The sequence below is a fragment of the Lutjanus erythropterus genome, chromosome 18, assembly GCF_056507025.1.
Source record: "Lutjanus erythropterus isolate fLutEry1 chromosome 18, fLutEry1.hap2, whole genome shotgun sequence".
NCBI classification, from domain to species: Eukaryota; Metazoa; Chordata; class Actinopteri; order Lutjaniformes; family Lutjanidae; genus Lutjanus; species Lutjanus erythropterus.
This window is the reverse complement of record NC_139334.1, coordinates 11433836-11456815: the sequence shown is the minus strand read 5'-3', so window position 1 is coordinate 11456815 and position 22980 is coordinate 11433836. Positions and strand designations below refer to the sequence as shown.

The window sequence follows — 22980 nt, the reverse complement described above, 5'->3', positions numbered from 1 at the left end:
ATGTAGCAAATGCAGCAGGGTCCGTTATTATGGAACCAAACGGGTTATGTGTGTAAGCACTCTTATTTTAAGAGACTGGAGGGTCATAGGCTTACAGAAATTCAGGTGCCCTCAATATATATCGTCCTCCATCACTGACCTAAAAGTAATTATCCTGACTGTCGGAGTAAAGATGTCATGTGTTGTCTTTTCCAGTGAGGTGTGGCTGTGCACTGCCAAGCAACAGAATTTCATAAGCTTTTTTTCCCAGTATAATGTTTGGAATGATGTATTCAATTTGGTGAACACTGTTCTCCCACACAATCTCAGGCCCAACTGCAGGATGCTAAGCGTCATTGGGAAGAACTGCAGAATTTCCTTCACAATGTCAATGCTGAGAGAGAGAAACTTCAGGCCTCAAAGCAAGGTGATTAAAATTTAACACACAAAAAAAAATATTCTTTTAACTTCTACTGCATCAAAATGAATTGTCAAGTTACATTCAGCAACTAAATGTGTGTTTGTGTGTCGGTGCAGAGCTCCACAGCCAGCTGCTGGAAGCAGAGACGGAGATGAACAACAAGAACAAGGAGCTCCAGACCCTCCACAGCAGTCTGACTGAAGCCATGGTCTCCAAAGAGCGACTGGAGCAGAGAGTGAGGGAGCTGATGGAGATGTCCCAGCATAGCATGCCTGATGATTCACTGCAGGCCCGCGTTCAGGTGAGCCGCCGCAACATCAGTCATGTACACAAAATCTGTATTTTAGTACATGGGGTTCTACACAGTGTAATAAAGTATGGGATATGATTAATTTTGAGGTCTAAATAAGTATGGAAAAAATATTTGTTTCCAGACAATGGTACCTTTTCAGTTTTCTAAAACATAAAATTCATTTTTTTTTTTTTTTTTTTTTCAAGATAAATTGATCATACAGAGTTTTAATCTTCTTTTAATCGTCTAATCAGTATATTATAACATTGCCCAACTGGGCAAGTGAGTTGCTAAATTTACTAGTCTGACATGGCATTTTACTTGCCCTGGGCAAATGGACAATTCTTATAATATTATTTATTCAATATGTTCATTTACTTCCTTGGCAGGCTGAGATAATCACAAATAATCACAGATTATTATTTGACTTAATTTATAGTTATTTGTTAAACAGTGAACATGTATGTTTTACTCCATCTAAGAGCTAATGAATCAGTGTCAATGGACCTCTAGTTTCCTGGTTAATTGTACATGAACAGCCCTTCTGTTACTTTAGGGCTTGAAATTTGGTTATTTAAAGTTGCATGAAAAACTGAATAACATTGCACATTGCATTGTTTAAGAATTGCAACTTGGATAAATTGCTGTGCACTGAAATTGTCTGTAGCCAGGCACTCTCAAACAGGTAAATCAATAACACCAAACCCAGTCTTCTGGAAGTTATTTGGCAGCGTAATGTCATACATTTGTCAGTTGGATTTTAAAACCATTTATTCAAATAATTTGTTTTCAGATGTCAAATATGATCTGAAAAATCTGCCAAAAAAAAAAAGTGTGGAATCTTGAAAGGGAAGATGTGTAGGAACCCTGAGTACATGTTTGCTTGATTCAGTGTACTGGATCAGATTATATGGAATTATCTCAAATTGATTGTCACATATTTTGTGCTCTGACGTGTTAAATCCACATCAAGATGCAGAGTGAATTTCTCTGTGAAGCAGAGCAGCAAACAATTCTTGTAAACACTAACACAGTCTGTGTTTAACAGGAGCTTATGAATGAAAACAAAAGTCTTCAGGTCCAGAATGAGAGCCTGCAGGCCCAGATCTCTTCACAGGTAGATTTGTCAGCCTCATTTACCTACATTTAGTCAGATCAAGATAACAGTGTGTGTATGTAGGCTAATAAGATTCTTTTCTTCTCATTTAGGCCACCCAGGTCTCCCACATTGAGGAGATTCAGAAGCTGTGAGGATGATTTTTTTCTTTTTTTACCATTTCAAACACACTGATTGCATTAAAAGTGTTGAGCCTCTTTATGTGCTTTTTCAACTGTTCCTCCTGTTCTCTGCAGATTGGCTGACAAGGAGCTGCAGAGGAAGAGTCTGGAGGATTCTCTGAATGCAGAGAGAAGCAGTGGGGCCAGTAGAGAAACTAACATGCAGGTATAGTCACACAGAGCTCTTCCTCTACTATACTAACATCTACTTATACTAACATCATATTGGTTCATTAGTCTGCAGGAATTTAGGGTTAATGTGTTAGAGGCCTCATGTGTTGAGAGGAAATATGGTTTGAGAACCATGTACTAGCGGGAGGGCATGTTGGTTAACATTAGCAGATATTTTGGGTTCAGAAGCCAAATGGATGCAATTTACTTTATAAACAGAAGACAGAATTATGAGTGCTCTGTCATTGTTCAAACTGTCAGATCTGTCAGAGCCTGTATTGTCTTGGTATAATTGTGTTGTCTGTTTGTCTTGTCTTTTTCTGTGCAGGCCTTGCACAACGAGAACATGTCACTGAAGGCAGAGATTCAGAATCTGCAGGCACAGATTTCTGATCAGGTCAGACATGTTCTACCTTGACTGTTCTTCCAAATTTAAAAGCACCGTACAGTACATGTTTGTGTGTTCTTCAGTTTGACACTCCCTCTCTGTCTATTTGCCTTTGACTCTCCTGTGCAGGCTGCCTCCCAAATGGCTTTGGACCAGTTCCAGAAGAGGTGTGTGTGTGTGTGTGTGTGTGTGTGTGGGTGTGGGTGTGGGTGTGGGTGTGTGTGTGTGTGTGGGTGTGTGAGTGTATGTGTGTGTGAGAATTGGAACATATTTTGAATACGTCAGCTGGTTAGGCATGTTACTCCTGTTGCCTTCATGAGCTTGCCGGATGATCCCGTTTCCCTAGTTGGGAAGTTGTTATTCCAACTGCTGTGTTGTCATGAGCTTTTAAGTTGTAATGTGGAAACAACATGGACGCCACAAAGGGTAGGGTGCGGTAGGGTTGTTGTTGTTGCTGGCTGAGACTATTGTCCCAGTGAGGGGGTGTTCATGTGAAAAGTCTGGAACTCAGAAATGCACAATACCAGAAACTTAGTAATAGATACCAATACCAGTGAAATTCCACAATTCTTGATATCCAGTTCGATACCCAAGTAATAAATATTTATCTAAAATGGTAATATTATATTCTGTTGTCAGATGACACAGACCGAATGGTAAGAAGTCAGGACGGTAGCCGACTACTAGGAGCTATGGTTACATTACGTTAGCCTAAACCTTAGCCTTTAGCGTTTAGCCGTTGCCAGTGTTGTGTATTTCAACAACAATAGTGCTTTGTAGACATTAATGTAATGTTAAAGTGAAACTCACTGTACTCACACTAAAGAGGAAGTTTCTCGGTTTTCATGATATCCCCATCTGAAACAAATTTTTCCAATTATTCTGACACCACATGAATGACTTTGTGAGTATGACTAATTTATGAATAGTTCATAATCAGCCACAGTCATTTATCAAATGTCATTCTCAAACATTGTTTCCTACTCAGTGTCCTGGAGAAGGAGGAGAACATGAAAACTGTGGAGGGTCTGCTGGAGAAGGGGCTGATAGAGGTGGCTAACAAGGAAGAAGAGCTTAAGGTGTGTGTTTTCTCTTTTTTAGAAAGAAACTGCCTCACACACACACACACACACACACACACACACACACACACACACACACACACACACACACTTGACTGGCATCAGTCTGCTTTAAATGACTCTGCATTTCTCTGCTTGCCTTGTAATCACAATCCCTAATGGGCCAAAAATGTTTCCCTGACGCAGACTGTAAGAGAAGAGAATGAGGCACTAAAACAAGAAATAGAGTCCATTAAGAGAACGACAGCAGAACAGGCAAGTTGTCTCAAATCTTTCTTTGTAAAGGCGTCTCTTTTTTCCTCAACTGATTCTGATTTCATTTTTTAAAACTGTCTCTTCTCCTGATACAGGCATCATCAGAGTCGACAGTGGAAGAACTCCAGAGCAAGTAAGATTAATCAAGTTGACTCTGGTTCAGGGGTCATTTCGTTATAGAAGTTGTGTGTTCACCCTCCTATCCACAACACATTTCGTTGCCGGTCTGTGGCAGTAGCTTTGCCGACTAGCTGAGATGAATTGAGTCATAATTACATGTTATAAGTCCAAAGGTTATGACTTACTCTGTTGTGAGTCCTCCTGGCACTCCAGGCTGCTCCCCAGACACACCCCTGATAGTAAGTCTTTCAACATGTGTTTTCCACTGACACAAGAGGCTGTGAATTGTTAAATGTCCTCTTGTCTCTGGGTTAATTTTAACAGCAAGTTTTGATTTGGTTTTATTTACAGGCATTTGACTGAAATGCAATTTAGTTTTAGTCATATTTTATTCAGTCTGAAATGTTTTTAGTTTTAGCGTAATTTTAGTCAATTAAATATCTGAGATTTTAGTCGAGTAAATCTACAGTAGATTCACTAAAATGTAAGGTCAAATGTTAATATATTATGTATTATAGACCCTGCACAATGCCCAAGTCTTATTCTGTGTATAGTTCCAAAATCTACCAACAGACCATTTGCACTAAAACTTTACTCCAGTAAACCAGTCACTTCTTTGCTTGGTGCATTGTGTTCACTATGGGCGCTTTTCACAAAATTTACAGAGGGAGTCGGTGTGCCTTTTTCACTGGCTGGTCTGTCTGATGTTACAGAGCCACTGTACTTCAGAAGTGAGATGTAGCTAGTGCTGGTGTTGGCGACACTGTTGAATGCACAAGTTGAAAATATTCAGGGAATAAGTCACATGAGGACGAGGCGGAGCGGAGAGACGGAGCCGCCACTCGCCCACAGACAGCTGCTGAGCTCTGGGGAGCTCTGGAGGAATCAACGCCCCGAGTCGTATCAGATTCTTCTCATTTCTCCATAACATTTTTGTCTCATTTTTATTCATTCACTAAAGTCGATCGATTTCTTGAGTTTTTTTTATCATCATTTATTTTTTATTTAGTCGTCCTCATGTCTTTGTCAGTAAAAAAAAAAAAAGCTGTTGATGGAAACTATTATGAAAATTTAGTCAACAAAATTAACACTGTCTTACTGTGGAAATATCAGCACACTCTGTGTGACTTCAAACCACTTATGATGAACCCTTGTTTCACTTTGCTTTATAGGATCCAGGAGAAGGATGCGCAGGTAAAATCAATGGAGGAGAGTCTACAGGCAGCACAAGACATCAGCTCAGCCAGAGAGAAGACAGCTGAGGTGTGGGCTTTTCTGTATTAAATATAAAAAGTACTGAGTTCTGCTGCTCCTTGTATTGTTCATGTTTTGTTGTCCTAGTTTGAGCTCTCGTCTGAAGCAGTTTTTGTCTTGCAGGTTCTGGAGCAGCAGTTGGCTGCCCTGCAGGCAGAGATGGAGCAGCTGAGACAGAAGGAGACGCCAGAAGAGCTGACCAGTTCTGGTACCCAGCTCCAAGAACTCCAGGCTCAGTCAGTAACACACATATTTCACCACGCAGTCCTCCAGCATATCTGCCTTAAAAATCAGACTAATGATGAGCACATCTGTCCTGCAGGCTAACAGTGAAGGACCGGGAGATCCTGATACTGCATGCTGAGCTGGAGGCAAGAACTAAGGAGCTGAGTGAGAAGGTGGAGCAGGTACAGCAACAGGTGAGGAACGATCTCAAAAATGTGTTCAATACAAAGTGAAGATGTGGTATGTTTGAATCTGGAAGATTTGTCCAGTAAGGGTGCTCCAATCAGGACTTCGAGGATTTTTTTAATAGATTTTTTTTTTATCTGCCATATGTAGAAATGAATGGGATATTATGATTTTAGCATCTATTAAAATGGTTTAGTGAAAGAACAAGAAAATATTGACAGATGTATGTCTCTGTATTTCAGCAAAGAAAACAAGAAACTTTTCTGTTTTAAACAACTTTTGTAGCCATTCTAGTACAGATTTGAGGTTACAAGGTGCACCTTGAATGCACCATAAAGTCGCTGTCCCTGTGTGTGTCAAACCCAGACGACAGAGGACTGAAGCAGTGGACCCACGAATTACACTAGAACACGGTTGAGACTCAAAGCATAGTTTTTTTTATTACATGACTATTTGGTGCAAACATTTATCCGCTTGTGGTGCAAATAACCTTCCAAGATTTACTCGTCAAATGGAAAATCTGCTCACATTTGGCGCTTGGTGGGTGTTAATTTCAGACCCTGCTGCTTTGTCATCTGACTGGCTCTTCTGATTGGCTGTTATAGGGATCCCCATTCCAGCTATTTAGAACAAATATCAGACAATAACAATCGGTGGCCGGTTGATTAGAGTATCCTTATTGTGCAACCAGAAAAAATTAGAAGACCAAACTAAGTTGGAGGAAATGTGATGCAGAACAAACAAAAAAAAATAGTTTTGATCTTTGTGTCTTTGTTATGGGGCATTGTAAGAGATAAAATCTCAAAAAATCTCATTCATGCCTTTTTCCTGTTTTCAAATAGCAGTCCCAAACAGCAGTGCCAAGCCCAGAGCTTCTTACAGCGTGAGTAATGTTACATTTCATATGATGACATATTTCAAAAAGGACCCTTGAACTCTATAATAATGTTGGTAATTATTGTTGTCTGTCAGGTTGTCAGAGAAGGAGAAGCAGGTGTCAGACCTGCAGGGTGAGCTGGCTGAGCTGCGGGACTCCCTGGAGCTTCATAGGAAGAAGAACAACGTAGGTTTCCTACAACGATGACCTGAACTGTACAACACCAGTAGCTGCTCTGGTCTAATGCGAGACATCGCATCCCTCCCCCTCTTGTGTGGTACCCGAAAACACCCCCTTCACACCGGAGTTGCACACATCCATACCTCCTGTTGTCCACTGCCACTTAGTCTCACTTGTTTTGCTTTTTGTTCTTTTTAAACAGAAGCCAATAGAACGCTTTCTTTAGCTTAGGTTGTGTTCTCAACATGATTAGGCACATCAGTACAGATGTCTATTTTGATTTGGATTGCTCAAGCTGAGTGTTGCATAACAGGGCTTCCAGCCTACTCTTGTTATGCTCGCCGTTGGCCACGACTGTTTCAGCTAGCTTGTCTGTGCTTGTGGGTGATTCAGAGCATCAGAAACTCGCCTACCTTTTATTTTTCAAGAGAGGCATGTTTGATTATATAGATTTATGTGGACTTTTTCATTTTTGTATCTACCATAAAAATATCTAGACATTATCACCTTAATTTGAATAGAAGGTACTCACAGACCACTGTTACTATACATAATCTTATGTACTGTGCATGTTGCTTTTACCCACACGAGGTGCGAGACAGGGACTCTCGAGGCTATTTGTTCATACTTATTTTTAGCGGTTGGAGCATGGGTGAAAAGCAGAGTGTAGTCATTTTAAGATGAGAAATGCATTCGGTTTGTTCTGTCACTCTACCAGTCTTTATTTGAGGGTCACTGAATGCATTTCTGAAAGTAGTATCTCTCTGGAACTGACCAAAACAGGAGCTTCGGGAGAAAAACTGGAGTGCTATGGAAGCTCTGTCAGCCACCGAGGCCATGCTTCAAGGGAAACTCAGCAAAGCTGTCAAGGTTCGACACCCCACCTCAGTCTGCTTCACTCTAGTTCCAATCTGATGCATCCCCCCCAAAATGCTGCCGTTTTTTTGTTTTGCCATAATTGACCCAGTGAGATTTCTTTTTCCACCATCATTCATAACAAAGCTGCATACTCATTTACCTCCTTGTTGCTCCTCCCCTCTGTTGTTTGGCCTCAAGTTTTCAATTGGCTGTGCATTGAGCTGTTGAACTGTGCTACTTACCTTGGGAATCTCAGAATTTATTAACTTCTTTTACAGCTATAATTTTGCTTTAAGCTCAGAAATATAAAAGATTCTATGTCCTTACCCAAAGCTCAGGCTAATTCTTGGAAATGAGTGTGCAGTGAACTAGAAATGACTTCACTAGATGTCATTAGATCAAGATTCATGGTAATCATTTTGCAGCTTCCTGTCTTTCTGTCATGTGACTCATTTCTAGCATGTTCCCCCCCCCATTCTGCTTTGTGACCATACTGTCAATATCACAATTAATCATGATAATCTGTTTAATTTATTTCGATTTTAATGCAGTTTATTCCTTTTTTAAGGAAGTGTGATCCTTCAAAATGTTTAATGAATGTGTAACAGACGGTGCTCTTAATGTTTCTCAGTGATCGGTATTCACGGCTGACACATCGTTGCTCTCCATCAGGTCGGGCTGTATCGAATAGTTTGAAGCTTGAATGCTGCACAACCTTTTTTGCTTGTCTATTCATTCATTTTAACCTGGTATTTCTGCACAGCGGCAGGAAAAGAATAGTCGAAAATCCAGTAACTTGGATTTTAGGCCTTGAAATGTTTTAAATTACCTTATTCTTTTAGCTGGTCTTAAAAAATTAGCCTTATGAAGTAACGTTTATAAAATGTTAAATGTTTTTTGGGAGAAAAATTGATTTGATCACACTGCAACAAAACAAACCTTGATGTGAACCAATAAGCTTGAATGCAAACTGCATTGTTTTTCCCCAATTCCTGCAATGGAAGTCTGCAGACCAAAGACTGCAGTAACCCTGCAGTTCAGCAGTCAGTTCATACAGCAAGTTGAGTATAGCTTATACCTGATTTGCATCACCAGAGATGAACATTAAATATAAACATTTTTGTTGTTGTGAAAAAGATCTTAAATTGCAAGCTTTAAATTTGACTTGTAGAAATCATATAAATACAGTATTTGTGTGATCCAAACATTTCCAGTAACTCCAGAGCATTGTAATTTTGAAAAGTCAACACATTAAGCATTCACGGGGCGGTCTAGCGGCAATCTAACATCACCTTAAATTTGATTTGATTGATTCATGTTGATGAAACTGATGAGTTATATTCATTAAAGTAAGGTGTTGTAATAAAAAAAAGACTAACATTTAATCTGATGAATCACTTTATTAAAAATGAGGATATTGTCAGGGGCTGCAATTAACAATTATTGTCATCATAGATTACTGCTGATTATTTTCACAATTAATCGGTTTGTCATTGAGTTTATTAAATGTCACATTGTGAAAAATGCTAATTACAATTTCCCAGGGCGCAAAGTGACATCTTCAAATTGCTTCTTTTGTTCAAAACTGAAAGACTCTTCATTTACTGTCAATAAAGCAGCAAATCCTCACATGTAAGAAGCCGGAACCAGCAAATTTCTGATATTTTCGCTTGAAAAATGAAACAATTAATCAATTATCAAAATTGCTGGCAACTAATTTTCTTTTGGTCAACTAATTGATTTATCAATTATATTGCAGCTCTGTTGTTACTGTTTGTGATTTTTTTTATTTTTATTTTTTTTTTCAGACTGGTGTCATAAAATATGACAACAGACATTCGATACAGCCCTACCATCAGGACAAACAAATGTAACTCAATGTAAAGTCAAATTTACTGTGCATTTCATGTAGCTGCAGGTCTCCTCATGTAGACACAGAGTGGGCTACCAGATAGCAGGTCTATTCACAGTTAGAGTGACGTGTGTATATTTTTGCCCTCCTCCCCCCACATTAGGGAAGAGAACATGCTGAACCATCAACACAGCAGCTGCTCTCCTGCCATCTGAGTACAGTAGAAAGCACCTACTCTCCACTGAGCCAGGGAGTTCCTTGGCAGCTGTTGTGTACTGTCAGTGCATACCGGTTGTATTCGACTCTCAGAGCTGCCTCGTGTGACACAGTGTGTTAATGTGAATAGTGGTTAGAGTGCCAGCTGGCTACTGCTCGGCATATGTTCTCCCTTCAGGCCTCAGAGTGACAGTGCATGATGCTAGCCTATTGTGGGAGGACTGATAGCTACCTTTTCAATTTATTGAGGAGTTTCAAGGTACTTTGTACAATCTCATGAAAGCAGATTGATGTGTTTGTGGTTGCAGGAGGACTGGAGCGTGTGATGCGCTCTGAATCTGAGGTGGCTGACACTTGGTGTAGGTGTGGCCTGTTGAAAGATGTTTTCTCGGGGTAATTGGAAGTAGGAGTGAGACAGTGTTTATCCTAATTCTCTAAAAATCACGATCCAAGATGTTAAATGAATCATGTCTGTGACATTGATTGGAGCGTCTCCTGATAAATGATTCATAAGAAAGAAGGAAAGGTGGTGGTCGTATCTGCTCTAACGACCACTGGACCTTGTCTTCGAAGTGACTGGACTGTCTGACCAGTCGATACTGAACCTCCTCTCCTTTCTCTTTGTCCTCTTTGCTCCCTCCTGTCATCTTGTAGGAGAATCAGGCAGCACTGGCAGAGTCTCAGGCCGAGTGTCGAGATGTTCTGCACAGACTTCTGCCCAACGTGCCTCTGCCCACTGACCAGGTAGGGTAATATTGGATTTTTACCTTCATGCAAATTACGGTTTAATACCCTTCTTACCCCATCACCAGTCAGTTTCTGGTTTCGCCAGTCCAGCCTGGCGTACAAAATTAAACTGGTTTAATTGTAACTGACTTAACTGCCATTTGTTGTTATGAGACATTCTGATGTGTTAGAAACCGACATGAGTATTTCTGGCGTGAATCCTTTAAAGACATTTGTTATTGTGGACAAGAATACCTGTTAACTACATGAAAATACAGCTGGAGTCAAATTTAACAGCCACCTCACATGTGTTTACTATTAAACTGTTGGCCCAAACCTGTCTGTCATGCTTCTTCTGTGTTGTGAAGTTTCACTGAAGTTTCTCTTTACTCTTCAACTCCTTCCTCTAAAAGAACCATCAGGAGTGGCTCCACAGATTTGAGATGGCAGCTGCTGAAAGCTCAGCTGAACAATCCACCCCTGCATCAGGGGAGGTAAATAAAGTGGAAATGTAAACAACAACACATTTCCTGTTAATCTGAAGCTTTCTTTAGCTACAACTGCTTTCCTCTGTCTCGATAGGCGATGGCTGAGAAGCTGAAAGAGGCCGAGGAAACCCAAAGGATTCTGCAGAAAGACTGCGAGACATACAAAAAGGTTTTGGCAGAGACGGTGAGATAAACTTTTCTGTTTCAACACTTGTGGTTCAATGGTGGTATTGCTTGCCAAACTGAGCTGTCATTCCTGCTGCGTCCACAGGAGGGCATCCTGCAGCGCCTTCAGAGCAGCGTGGAGCAGGAGGAGTCTCGCTGGAGGGTGAAGCTGGAGCTATCGCAGGGAGAGCTCAGAGAGGTATGTATTCAGGTTTAACAGGAAACAACAGTCATATCATTGCACTGTGTGTACTTTTCATTGCATCATTCTCCTTTCTCTTACTTTAGATGAGCCAGAAAGTCACAGCTCTGGAGCAGGAGATTGAGAGACTAACTGATGGAGCCGAGCTGGAAAATGTCAGTTCTCCTGAACACACAACTTAAGCCAACACTGTCACATTTCTTCTAAGACGTATTGTAGTTCAAACTTCAGACATTTAAACTTTTGTTTCGTCTCTGAACCTCTTTTATTCTCTGCAGCTGAGACGAGAAAAGCAGCACTTGGAGTCTGAGTTGGAGCGAGCGGAGCGTGAGAGTGCCACCTATGTGACGGAGGTCAGAGAGGTGAGACAGAAACACGGCATCCTCAGCCAATTGTCATGTGATCCTCAGTCATGTCATGGCTGTTCATCCTCCTGTGGCAAAAGAAGCCCTGCTGTCTGTCACTTTCATGTTCATGGTGTTTTTTTCTGTTCTGGTGTTTTTGTGACATCCTGTACTCTGTTTATTTGGGGCATATGAAATTCACACAACAGACATCAAAGGGATAGTTCAGACTATTTGATGAGGTATTTATTAAATATATTACCTACTGTAGATGGCAGTCAGCACATCCCCAATTTGGTGAAGCAGAGAGGGACGCCGGCATCGAAGCTAATGAATGTTGTGGATGGTCAGCAGCAAAAGCCACTTAGCCACGTTAGAAAAAAGTCCCCCTAAAAAAAAAAAAACAATTTAAATGTATGCTATATTTAGATTAATTTTATCACTTTGCCATCCAACAGCCTTTTGGTGACTCTAAAATAGCCTTTTAACTGAAGGCACAAACGGTCATGTCTAGTAGGGAACCCTACATTTGCAAAACTCCCACACACGTGCACTTGGATTCAGCACAGTAGTGCTTGACACACTAGTGGAGGACATACAAAAAAAATCTTCTTGCTTCACAGAGTTGGAAATGTATCAGCAGTCATATGAGGATAAGTCTGTGTCTGAATTATTTTTAAGTACTGTGCATATGTACTCTAAACACTTGAGATCTTCTATATATATCTGCTATCTCAAGACAAACATAAGCAAATGCTGTATGGCATTGACAACATAGCATGACAACATTTATAATAACAGAAATCAGTGCACACCACTGTTGTAAATAAGTCATAAAGTGATAATCATGCTGCCGTAGGCTACTTGGCTATTTTACAAGATACAACATTCATTTATTTATTCTTTTACAACACAGGGTTGTATAATGAGATACTAGTTGTAGCCCCTTTATCCTGATCGTAAAACAGAAATGATATAAATAGATGAATAAAAAATGGTCATGGTGGAGGTGTAGTGCAATATGAGACTTTGGATGCGCCAGCAGCCTGAGGAAAGTAATGCACAGTGAAGAAAAAGCACGTACAAATCTTGTGAGTTTTGCAAATCTAGGGTTCCCTTTTGTTCGCCAAGGTATAATGAGTGATTTAGCTTATGAAGTTTGGCGGGTTTGGAGAGAGCAATATTGGGCTCATAAAATGCTGGTTTCCCAGCAGAAAAGGCTTTCTGATGGCAAAGTACTGTGGTGAGAATATTCAAAATATAGCATACACTTTAACAGATATAGACAAAGTTTTTTTTTAAGTGGCTAAAATACCTCTTGTTGCTGACCTTGTACAACACCAATACATTGCTTAGGTTGCATGCTGGTACTTCTACCTGCTTCTCCGAACTGGAGGTGTGCCAACCAGGATCTAAAATACTTAATACAATGACTAGTAATAAGTACCTCATACCACCCCAAATCAAATAATCCAATTATCCCTTTAAATATTATTATACTGAACGTACACACACTTCACATAGTTAGCTCTAGTTACACCACTGACCAGACTAACTTAATAGACTACCTTTGTTAATTTACAGTCATGCACAACAGGATCCTGAGCTTAATTTATCACCACACAGCTCTACAAATAGAAAATAGCATTCCCTTTTTGTTTAATGGCCCGATCAGGTCATATCACTTCGTATAGACTGTGTGCTAGTAGTGCTGTCCTGGACCCGACTCCCACAGACTCCCATTAAACATCTCAAACTTAATTTCAGCTCAAAGATCTGTTGACTGAATTGCAGACCAGACTTGATGGCTCATATACAGAGGCTATCAGACAGAATGAGGAGCTGAATTTGGTAAGCGGTGCTCACCCTCTAGCTAGAGCTCCTTTTAAAACCTATCCCTTATTGCACTGAGCAGTGGCTCCGGACGGACTGCCACAGAACGGGTCAGGGATTTCTGGCATCTTCTGCAGCTGTGGGTCATCATCCATAACCTCAGTGAATGTGCTCACTCAACCCTTAACTTCAAGAAGGTTTTCTCTGATTTTCAGAGCCAGGAACTTTTTTAAAGTAGCAGAAATCAGAGGTTGAGAATGATGACTCACCTTCACACTCAGTGATACTAACAAAACTAACTCTTCCTTCACTACACTGGCACGTAACCACGTCTGGCACCTAACAAATGGCTCACTAGTCACCTTGCCTTCTGTCTGCACTGCAGAATCCAAATATATGCTCCATTTTGTCCATCTTCAGCTAGAATTTTACTCTACGCCTCCAACTACTCACAGTTCTTCCCTTTCAGCCTTCTTACATACCTCGTCTGTGTGATTTGTCTCACTGTCTTTGTCTTGCCATGTCACTGGCCTGTGGTCTTTGTGAAGTGTTAGCACTCAGTAGTTTGTTTTAATAACATATTGGCTGTGTTCAGACTGACAATAGCACCATCAAAAATGTAGTGTTGGCTGCAACGGATTGCTACAAGGGCTCGACCAATACTGGCCCAATAACAATATTAGGAGTAAAAAAATATATATAATGAGTTGATACTGCAATGATCCTTAAAATGTAGTTATCTATTGCTTTCTCTCTCTCACACACACACACAGCACTGACTTTGTACTTAATAAGGCACAAAAATAAAAACAACACTCTTTAAAAACAGGAAGTCTGTATTTAGTGAGGAAACCGCAGAGGCAGGATAAAAACTCAATAGAACAAATAAGGTAAATAACTTAAAAACAATCAGTCAGTAAATACATTCCAAATATATTAATTAAAGGTTAAGAGCACAGGATAAAGTAATGAAATTGTAAAAGAGGAGATTGAAAGGGAGTGTTTCTTAAAAGGAAAACTATCCAGAAAATAAAAGACAATTAAATAAGTAACTTATAATAAATAAGAAAAGGATGTGCCAACTAGTTAAACACACTGAAATGTATAAACTCTTGCGACAAACACATGTATGTAACCGAGGCAGGATATTTTAAAGTTTAACAATAAACTTAGTAGGGTATTTAAATTTAAATCGGAATTCACATAAATTGAGCTGACCTCCGCTTTGCCAAATGTAATTAGTTTATAGTGGAGACAGATTACCTAAACAGCCAAATAAATTGGCTTAAAAATCTAAACGGTGACAGAAATTCAGTCTGAAATTCATCACTTTAAGATTCAACAAGGTAGTTGTATCTGTCATGTTTGTCCACTTTGATGGAGGCAGACTAAAAGATGCCTAATTGACAAATTTTTCAGTCTAAGAGCATAATTGTTCACATGACTGACCAGAGGTTTTGGCCTCCTAATAGCTAAAAAGCGACACTAGTTTCTTAGTTTATGCCTTTAAACTGGCAGAGAAATCAGAATTTGTATCTCCTCCTGCGTCATGCCCCTGACCCTTTCTGGTAAAATAAAAACAACTACCCTGATTTGCCTGGCAGTAAAGTACCCAGATGGACTGCTCTCATGATTGTCCACCAATAACTCGTCAAATCCTCTTTAAAAGGATCATAAACGGCATGATGACATCTGATAAGCATTAAAGCATGAATTTATTACTCAAACTGGACTTCCCAGATCGTGATTCATCTTCTCAGCAGTACCTGCAGCAACATGCCCACACCAGCGCAGCCCCTTGTACTCTTTTACACAGTGCTATTTTTGGTTTGAACATGGCCTAAGTAGGAGAGAAATGTGTTAAATCTGAGCACTTAAATGTTGGCAGGAGGCTGTGAATAAATGCTCTCTTTTTTTTTGGTCTTGCAACACTAAATTATAACGGGGGTTTACAGGTATAGAACATGTGCTGAGTGTCTGTTTTGATTCCAGTTGAAAACCCAGCTCACAGAGACTCTGTCCAAGCTTGAGACGGAAGAGAACGAGAGACAAAAGGTGGCTGGTGACCTGTATAAGGTAAGAATGAGCATTTCTATTTTATTACACTGCCGATATGAATCCAACTGCAGGACACATTGTTAACAAGTAGAACTTTCTGGTCCCTTACTCCAGGCCCAGCAGTCTCTAGATCTGATCCAGGGAGAGCTCTCAAAAGTGACGGACAATGCTGATGACCTGATAGAGAACAGCAGTCTGACGTCACAGAGAGTAAGTCTGGGACACTTTGGGCGTTGTAGCAGTTTGTTGTGGATGTCTTTGGATGTGCAGTAATTAGGAGGTTACTTTGCACTTTAAACCAGCCATTCTGTGTCTGACAGGAAGAGATTGACAGAAAAGAGAAAATGACTGCAGGACTGAACCAAACAGTCAGAGAACTGCAGCAGCTGCTACATGCCGTCAGCCGGCAACTCGCCAAGGGACAGGAAGAGGTAAGACCTGTTACTGTGCTGTTTTTATGCATATAGATATAGAAAGTTAGATAACCTCATTGGCTGCTGCTGTATGTCTCTGTAATGCAGATCAAGATCTGCTACTTAGCAATACAATAACTCACTAAATTCTGATTCATGAAATGTGTTTGTTATAAATGTGAGAAACTGAACATGATAGTCACTTCTTGGAATTAAGTGTCACTATGTGCCATTGTTCCAACAATCAGAAACTCTGCTTTAGTAATAAATAAATCCTTAATTCATCAAGTTAGATAACTTGCTAACTACTAAATTTTTTGGCTCCACATGCTGTTTTCCTCTCACTCGTACTCTTTCAGTGAGTGTGTACTTTGCCAGTGAATGAGATTGCATCGCTAAGCTGTGGCTGTCACGTGTTCTTAATGTTTTTGTATAGAGCTGATTAGATCGGCCCCAGTAACTGAATGTCATTCCAACAAGTAATCAGTATCATGTTCAGTTTTCTGTTTACAACAAACCACATTTCATTAAAACGGGTTCACTATTAAGCGAGTTACAGTTGATTTTGTAGTGAATCTCTCGATGCACATCGTATTTACTAATGGATCTTGACCTTCCCAATATGGCAGATGGGCAAACGCATGTCAAATTGTGAATGCGCCGTCTATGTTTCTATATTTGTGTTCTTACAACATTATAGTATCGTAGTTCTGGGTCTGATTTGACTTTTGTGTGATTTCCTGCAGGAGGCTGACAAAGATCTGCCCAAGGTATAGTGAGAGGAGGACAGACCCCCACGCAGCCACCCTGACTGCACTACAGAGACCACCTTTGACCTTCGGTCTCATCACTACCACCGTCACACCATACTGTCACACCCAGCCACCCCCCCTCTTTTCCCCAACCTCCATCACCTCACCTGTACTGTAGGCAGCCTCCCGCTGGCAGACTACTCCCAGTCTCACTGAGGGAGCAGGCAGAGGTTACTGTTGATTCCAAACACTCCAGACACTGTACCAAAACACACTACTCCACTCCCACCACATTCCTCTTCTTCAGCAGCATCGCCAGTTGATTTTTATTCTAAACTTATAAATGACATCCAGCATAATTTAAACTGTGTGGCAACCATTCCTCTGTTGAGAACACCTGTATTTTTCGGTGAAATCCTTTTGAATACTGCAGTAGTTTGTTGTTTATTTGTCATGAGAGGGCAGTGATACATTTTTCCAACTTGATGAAACAAACTTTGGGTTTTCAGTCCTTTTTTCTTAACTTAAAGACATGTATTGTTTAAATGTACCAGTTAGGACCTGCTGAAATACACTATGTTGTTGATCTGTTTGCCTCCTGACCAGAAAACTATCACAAACTGTGCATCATCGTGCATTCATGAATTCATAGCTCCATGCATCGCATACCTTGGCTCAGGATTGGGTGGGAGAAGGGAGATCACAAGGGGTCTCAGAATATCTGAAGGGTCACTACGTGACTGCAACTATGGAGATGCATGGACAAATTGTAGACAAGTCTGTACTGCAGCTCCAGAGAGAAGGGAGTCTGTGACCCTGGCTGTGGAGAGAGAAAAGGCCAGGTTGACAGTGTTAGAGGTTTTTAATCCTACTGCAACTACTCTAGGAATAAGCGTCCCATATCATCTGTAATCAACACTCGCTATATTGTTGCTAAGTTCATTAACACTGAAGATTTTGTTCTTTTTGTAACAGGTGATGTTAATAAAAGGGATGCTTGATAAATCTGTCCGGTGTCCTGTGCTGCGTCTTTTCCTTCCGCTGCACTTCTTTCTACCAACCACTGTGGGGCAGCACAAAACCTTAAATTGACTGGAAAAACCTGGATGTGCACAGGGAAATGACAAAGCTCCTGTTCATGAAGCTTTTGCTGGCAGGTATATTTGCTCAGCAAAATATTCATCTGACTTCCCCGCACACAATAAACATGTTTGTCATGCGGTGGTGTTATTTTAGGTAAGTGTTTTGTATGACTGTAGAGAAGCTGACACTGTGCTGGGGTGTGATCAGTTTCCTGTGATGCTTCCATGCTGTATAATCCCTCAAAACAGGAGAGTGTTTCTCAGCTCCTGCATGAGGTTTTCCAAAAATATTTCCCATCAGTAAGGAGATGTGAATGAAAGTGAGAATGCGGCTGGCAGCTGGAATAATCAAGCTTTTGTTATCCCAGCTTCCAGTTGCATTCTCACTTTCTCCATGGTTGTGATTGTTTTTTTGTTTTTTTTCTTCACCCCCTGCCAGCTCTCTGCTGGACTGTCTGGATCTGACTTGACTTTTGGTGTCTCCACAGAAAGCTCTTGCTCTCATCTTTTGCATGTTAAAAGGGCCTTTAAAACAACAGGACTGTTGTGCTGGGGGGGGGGGTGGTTGTGTTTCAGGTCAGGGGCGCGAGCAACATGGGATCAGCACATTCCTCACATTCTCCCACACTGTCATGCTGCTGTCAGCTGATTGGAGAGCTGGCTTTTACCTTCATGGAAACCTCGCGACAAAACGGGCACCGCTGTGCCTTCAATATGCTTGTCATTAAGAGGGTAATAATACAGGGAGCTACTTTCTCAGCTCACTGCTGGAGGCTGCTGCTGTATCATATGTGCACGCTACAGTCTCCTATGAGTAGATGATTATACAGCCATGGGTTTAACTGTCTTGTTTTTGGGTCTTGGAACATTGATTGAATATTCCTGCACAATGTTACCTGGAAGCTAGAGTGACAAATTCTTCTGACATAAAACCAACTAGCTAACCAAGCTAACCCTCGCAGAATATTCTGGAAAACTTAGCTTACTTCTTCTAGTAAGGTTACTCCTTTCCCTCATAGTTAAAGTCGCATAGTTATAGTTGGCTAGTTTTGTAAAACTAGCATGGCTTTGGTAATATTTCCTTTACATTGCATGGATGTTTTTATGTTATTAAAACATTATTGGAAGGTTGGTTGAATGTTTCCCCTTAATGTTGCCTTGATGTTAAAATGTCAAGTTTTTCTGACATAAAACCAATGTTACTGTTACGTTATTAGAGCATTCTTGGAAGGTTACCTGAGAATTTCCCCTCAACATTCCCTCAAAGTTATAATCTGAAGGTTTTTTGACATAAAAGTAACATTGCGATTATTGTCCCAGGATGTTCTCATTATTGTTATAATAAAAGCAGTTTTGGGATGTTACATTACACAAAAACATTTGCATGATGTTGCTCAACAAATAGACACTTGTAAGGAACATTCTGTGAAAGTTATGGGAACATTGTGTGTAAACCGGGCTGTCACTGTCACCTCCTATAATGTGTCTCACAGTTCTTGGAAAACGCTGATATATCATCCTGTGTTGGTAAATGACAAAAGATTTCAAACTGCGGGGGAAAAGCAGCAGTAAAGTCTGACTGAGGTTGCACTTCGTCAGACACTTACTGGTAGTCTCATGATTCCCGTTGAAAGTGTGACATGTAAAGCCTGCAGAGGAGCAGTGAGGAAGTTAATGGGGGCTTTGTCTTTCCTATGTCATCACTGCTCACACGGCAAGGCTCAATTGCGCAATTTATCCTGTCGCAGTAGGCCTTGGCTCTGCTCTGCATGCTTCTTGCCTGGTAACATTTGACTCCTCCTCCTAAACATAGATTTGCACTCGCACTTACACCAGCACAACTTCAGCGAAACACCCCACTCCCTGCATCTGCTCTCCATCAGTGTGGTATGTGCTAGAGCCTTTGATCCCCCCCCAACTTTACTCTGTATGTGTGTGTGTGTGCGCGCAAGCGGGAGGGTGAGTCAGACAGACAGAAAAGACTGTAGTGCTCTTTTTCACAGACAATGCCCACTGGATGAAAGCAAGCGGAAAGAGACAGTGACACAAAAGAGCAGTAAACACTCATTATACCCACAGCTTTAAGGCCAGCCCCTGGGCCTGCAGTTAAAGGCCCAATGCAGTTTGATCCTCGTGCGCAACTGCTGAAGAAGCTGGAGTTCACTCTTCTGTACTATTAATGGACAAGTATGTGCAGCTATGAACGGAACCAACAAATGCCACGGATTAATCTGACTTATGCTGCTGTCTGCCACTTCAACTGAAGATTTATATTTACTGTTTTTTGTTGACAAAATCAACAGTATAAGGTCCAACTTTGTGCCCCCATTCCACCCTTCCAATCTCTCTAGTGGTATTCCAGATTTATTAAGCCAAATTGCTCCAATTTTCATGCACAACCTTTGAGAGACAATTTCTCATCTATACCTGTCCTCTTGCCGACTTGCATTTTGTCCTCCAAATTTTTTAAAGAGGCCTGTCACAGGGACTGCTGTTCTCACTGTTGTTAACCTCTCCCTTACCTACGGTTGAGTCCCTAAGCACAAAAACGTCCTAGACCCATCTCAGAATTACCTTTCATTTGACACCCTTATGCAAGCTGACAGGGTGAACACTCTTTCTTGGCCTTCGCCAACATGTCTGCTGCCTTTGATACCATTGACCATACCATTCTCATCAATTAATTGAATAGATGTATGTCAGATAGCCACTTCCTTGTATCTATGCATAACCATGGGTCCTCATCTGTTCTGCTGTTACTGTATATGGGGTGTCTCATTAGTCAATACTTAGTCCTGCTCTTTTTTCCTTCCTGCTATATAAAGGACAGGATGTCGCTCAACTTCCTTCAACTAAATTCCGACAAAACTGAGATGATTATTATTGGGTCTGAAAATGCTACAAATGGAATTTTACAATCTATTAGTCAAGCACCCTTTGTGAAATCACAATATTAACAAAGTACTTCAATCCCGTTTTTCCAACTCAGGAATAATCCGATCCTTACTATCAGGTTTTTATTTAGAACATGTTGTTACGCCTTCATCTTTTCCCATCTCGACTTCTCTAATGGCCTTTTCATTGCCTTAGTTAAGCTGCTCTGGCATGTTTTCAGCTTGTTCAAAGTGCTGCAGCCAGGCTATTAACCACAACTGGCCATAGATCACACATTACCCCTATTTTAGCTTTGCTGTATTCATTACCTGTGAAGTTCAGGATTGATTTAAAGATTCTCGTGATTACTTACAAGGCTCTATACAGCCAAGCTCCTGCTTATATATCTGAGCCTCTCACCCTTTACAGCCAATCAAAACTGTTGCCTTTACCATGTGCCAAATGTAAAACTAAAAGGTGACTGTTCTTTTGCTGTCTTTGCACCCAGACTCCGGAACAATCTCCCCCTTCCTATTAGATCAGCTGAGTCTGTCGACTGTTTCAAACAACATCTGAACCCGCTTTTCTAGGCTGGCTTTTCAATAGTTCCAAGGTTGTGATCTGGGTGGATCTTATGCTTTCTGCTCATTATATTGTCTGTATTTTCAGGAACAGCTGCTGGCATTAACACTAAGCGGTTGCTTAGTGCCACAACCATCACCGGGGAGCACTTGATCAGTGTGACTTTTTGTTTTGCTCCCTCATATGAACCGCTGGGACACTTGGCAATTTGGTATGATGGAGACTTGCAACAGACAGAGAGCAGGAGAGAGAAAGAGCCTGTGTAGACCAGCGTGAGAATGTGTGAATATGGACAAAATGTAGACATGACATAAACTTCCTTGGATCATGAAACCTAATGTTACTCTACAATTCTGTGGTTTACACAGCAGACTGGCGTCTCTGTTGACAGTGACAAACAGCTAGATTCATATATACACTCATCTCGTCTATGAAATGCCTGTATTTTCACTGTACTGCCGTCCATGCTTTTCCACCAATCTGATGAAAAAGATCCTGTAAGTCATCATAATAAAAAACTTTTTCTCAAAATAATGTTTAAAAAATTCACAACACGAAGGCCAAGTGGCCTTGCCTCTGAAATGATGAAATTCCAAGCCTGCTCCCCACACTTTGTATGGTTTTAAGTTGACTTGCTCCCTTTAATAACTTAGTGTGTAGCCATGGTAACACAAGATAGCTAGAAAGTAAACAGCAAGAAATCAAGCTCTTTCTATTGAAAAACATTTCAGTGAAAATGAATAATCCATTTATAACTTCCTAGCCAGCTTGCCAGGTTAAAATTATTCTGGCTATGTTCAGTCTATTTCATCCAAAATCAAAACATGACTTTATTGTTGCAAGAAAAATTGGAAGGAAACATAACTAACAAGGAAAGTATGTGTGTTCATTCTGTTATAAACAGTGTTTTTCAATTTGCTAGTTACACATCTTTGAGTGTGCATTTGTACTTTGTATGTGCTGCGTGCTTTGTGTTATATTTGTCCATACTGATGTTGGTATAACTTTGTAACCTGTGTTTTAAAGGGTAATATAGAAATTAATTTTTACTTACTTACTAACAAGTAGAATAACACATCAGTGTTGTATCTTATTGTACCGTAGAATTTAGGTTGTAGTGCATAAGGGTGGGGAGGCAAGTACCTTCACAGGCCCCAGTGACCCCCTACTACCTTTTGTTTTTGTGTCAAGTGTTATTGCACTTTGAAACTGAACACCAGTTCAAACAGGAGGCCATAATTGCAGAGGCAATAGGACCAGTGAAGGGGGCCTGAAGCAGTGAGGGTGCCTCCAGCCATGGAGCTTCTTGTGAAAACAAGACAGAGGCAGTAAAATGTTGATGGGACTGCCAGACAAAAGTGGAGAAGTGGCACATTCATCAGAAAGGCGTGAGAACAACTGGACATGTGGGATGTTGGAGGTTGAGAAGTTCTTGACATCCTCACTCACATGAGGTGTGGACGTTTGGTTACAGTCAGTAAGTCATTCTCGGAAGAAGCAATTAAACAAATCATTGGTCCTTGGTGTTACTATTAGACTGATTTGCATCTTCTCACATGGAGCCAGTTGACTAATAACACCTTACAGAAAGAAACAAGCATATACCTGCAGCCAGCTAAAGGAGAAATGAAAATATGAGGCTAGATGAAAAAATTTAATCAAAATGAGAAATGGTGATGTGAAAATAAAACTTCCAGGCATATATATAAATAGTGATGTCATTATGTTGCAAAATCAATCACATGCATTATCCTACTGCAATAAAGTCATAATCAAATAAAGCTCTTGAAAGGGCCCAGGGGGTCACCGATAAAATAAGCAAATCTG

General features: G+C 40.6%; 1 protein-coding gene across 1 annotated transcript in view; it reads left to right on the top strand.

Annotated features, from left to right (window-relative positions):
- Positions 1 to 16665, top strand: part of ktn1 (kinectin 1) — a 28678-nt gene extending 12013 nt beyond the window's left edge. The window contains exons 10-36 of the mRNA XM_084741867.1: positions 310 to 406; positions 517 to 701; positions 1741 to 1809; positions 1902 to 1939; positions 2046 to 2136; positions 2470 to 2538; positions 2659 to 2696; positions 3518 to 3608; positions 3798 to 3866; positions 3962 to 3999; positions 5159 to 5249; positions 5364 to 5476; positions 5563 to 5659; positions 6494 to 6534; positions 6624 to 6714; positions 7492 to 7578; positions 10289 to 10378; positions 10774 to 10854; positions 10943 to 11032; positions 11120 to 11212; positions 11302 to 11370; positions 11494 to 11577; positions 13327 to 13410; positions 15385 to 15468; positions 15565 to 15660; positions 15771 to 15881; positions 16610 to 16665. Of these exons, the coding sequence (XP_084597993.1) occupies positions 310 to 406; positions 517 to 701; positions 1741 to 1809; positions 1902 to 1939; positions 2046 to 2136; positions 2470 to 2538; positions 2659 to 2696; positions 3518 to 3608; positions 3798 to 3866; positions 3962 to 3999; positions 5159 to 5249; positions 5364 to 5476; positions 5563 to 5659; positions 6494 to 6534; positions 6624 to 6714; positions 7492 to 7578; positions 10289 to 10378; positions 10774 to 10854; positions 10943 to 11032; positions 11120 to 11212; positions 11302 to 11370; positions 11494 to 11577; positions 13327 to 13410; positions 15385 to 15468; positions 15565 to 15660; positions 15771 to 15881; positions 16610 to 16639 (2217 nt within the window). The 3' untranslated portion in view covers positions 16640 to 16665. The remainder of the gene's footprint in view (positions 1 to 309; positions 407 to 516; positions 702 to 1740; positions 1810 to 1901; positions 1940 to 2045; positions 2137 to 2469; positions 2539 to 2658; positions 2697 to 3517; positions 3609 to 3797; positions 3867 to 3961; positions 4000 to 5158; positions 5250 to 5363; positions 5477 to 5562; positions 5660 to 6493; positions 6535 to 6623; positions 6715 to 7491; positions 7579 to 10288; positions 10379 to 10773; positions 10855 to 10942; positions 11033 to 11119; positions 11213 to 11301; positions 11371 to 11493; positions 11578 to 13326; positions 13411 to 15384; positions 15469 to 15564; positions 15661 to 15770; positions 15882 to 16609) is intronic.
- Positions 16666 to 22980: the final 6315 nt, after the last annotated feature.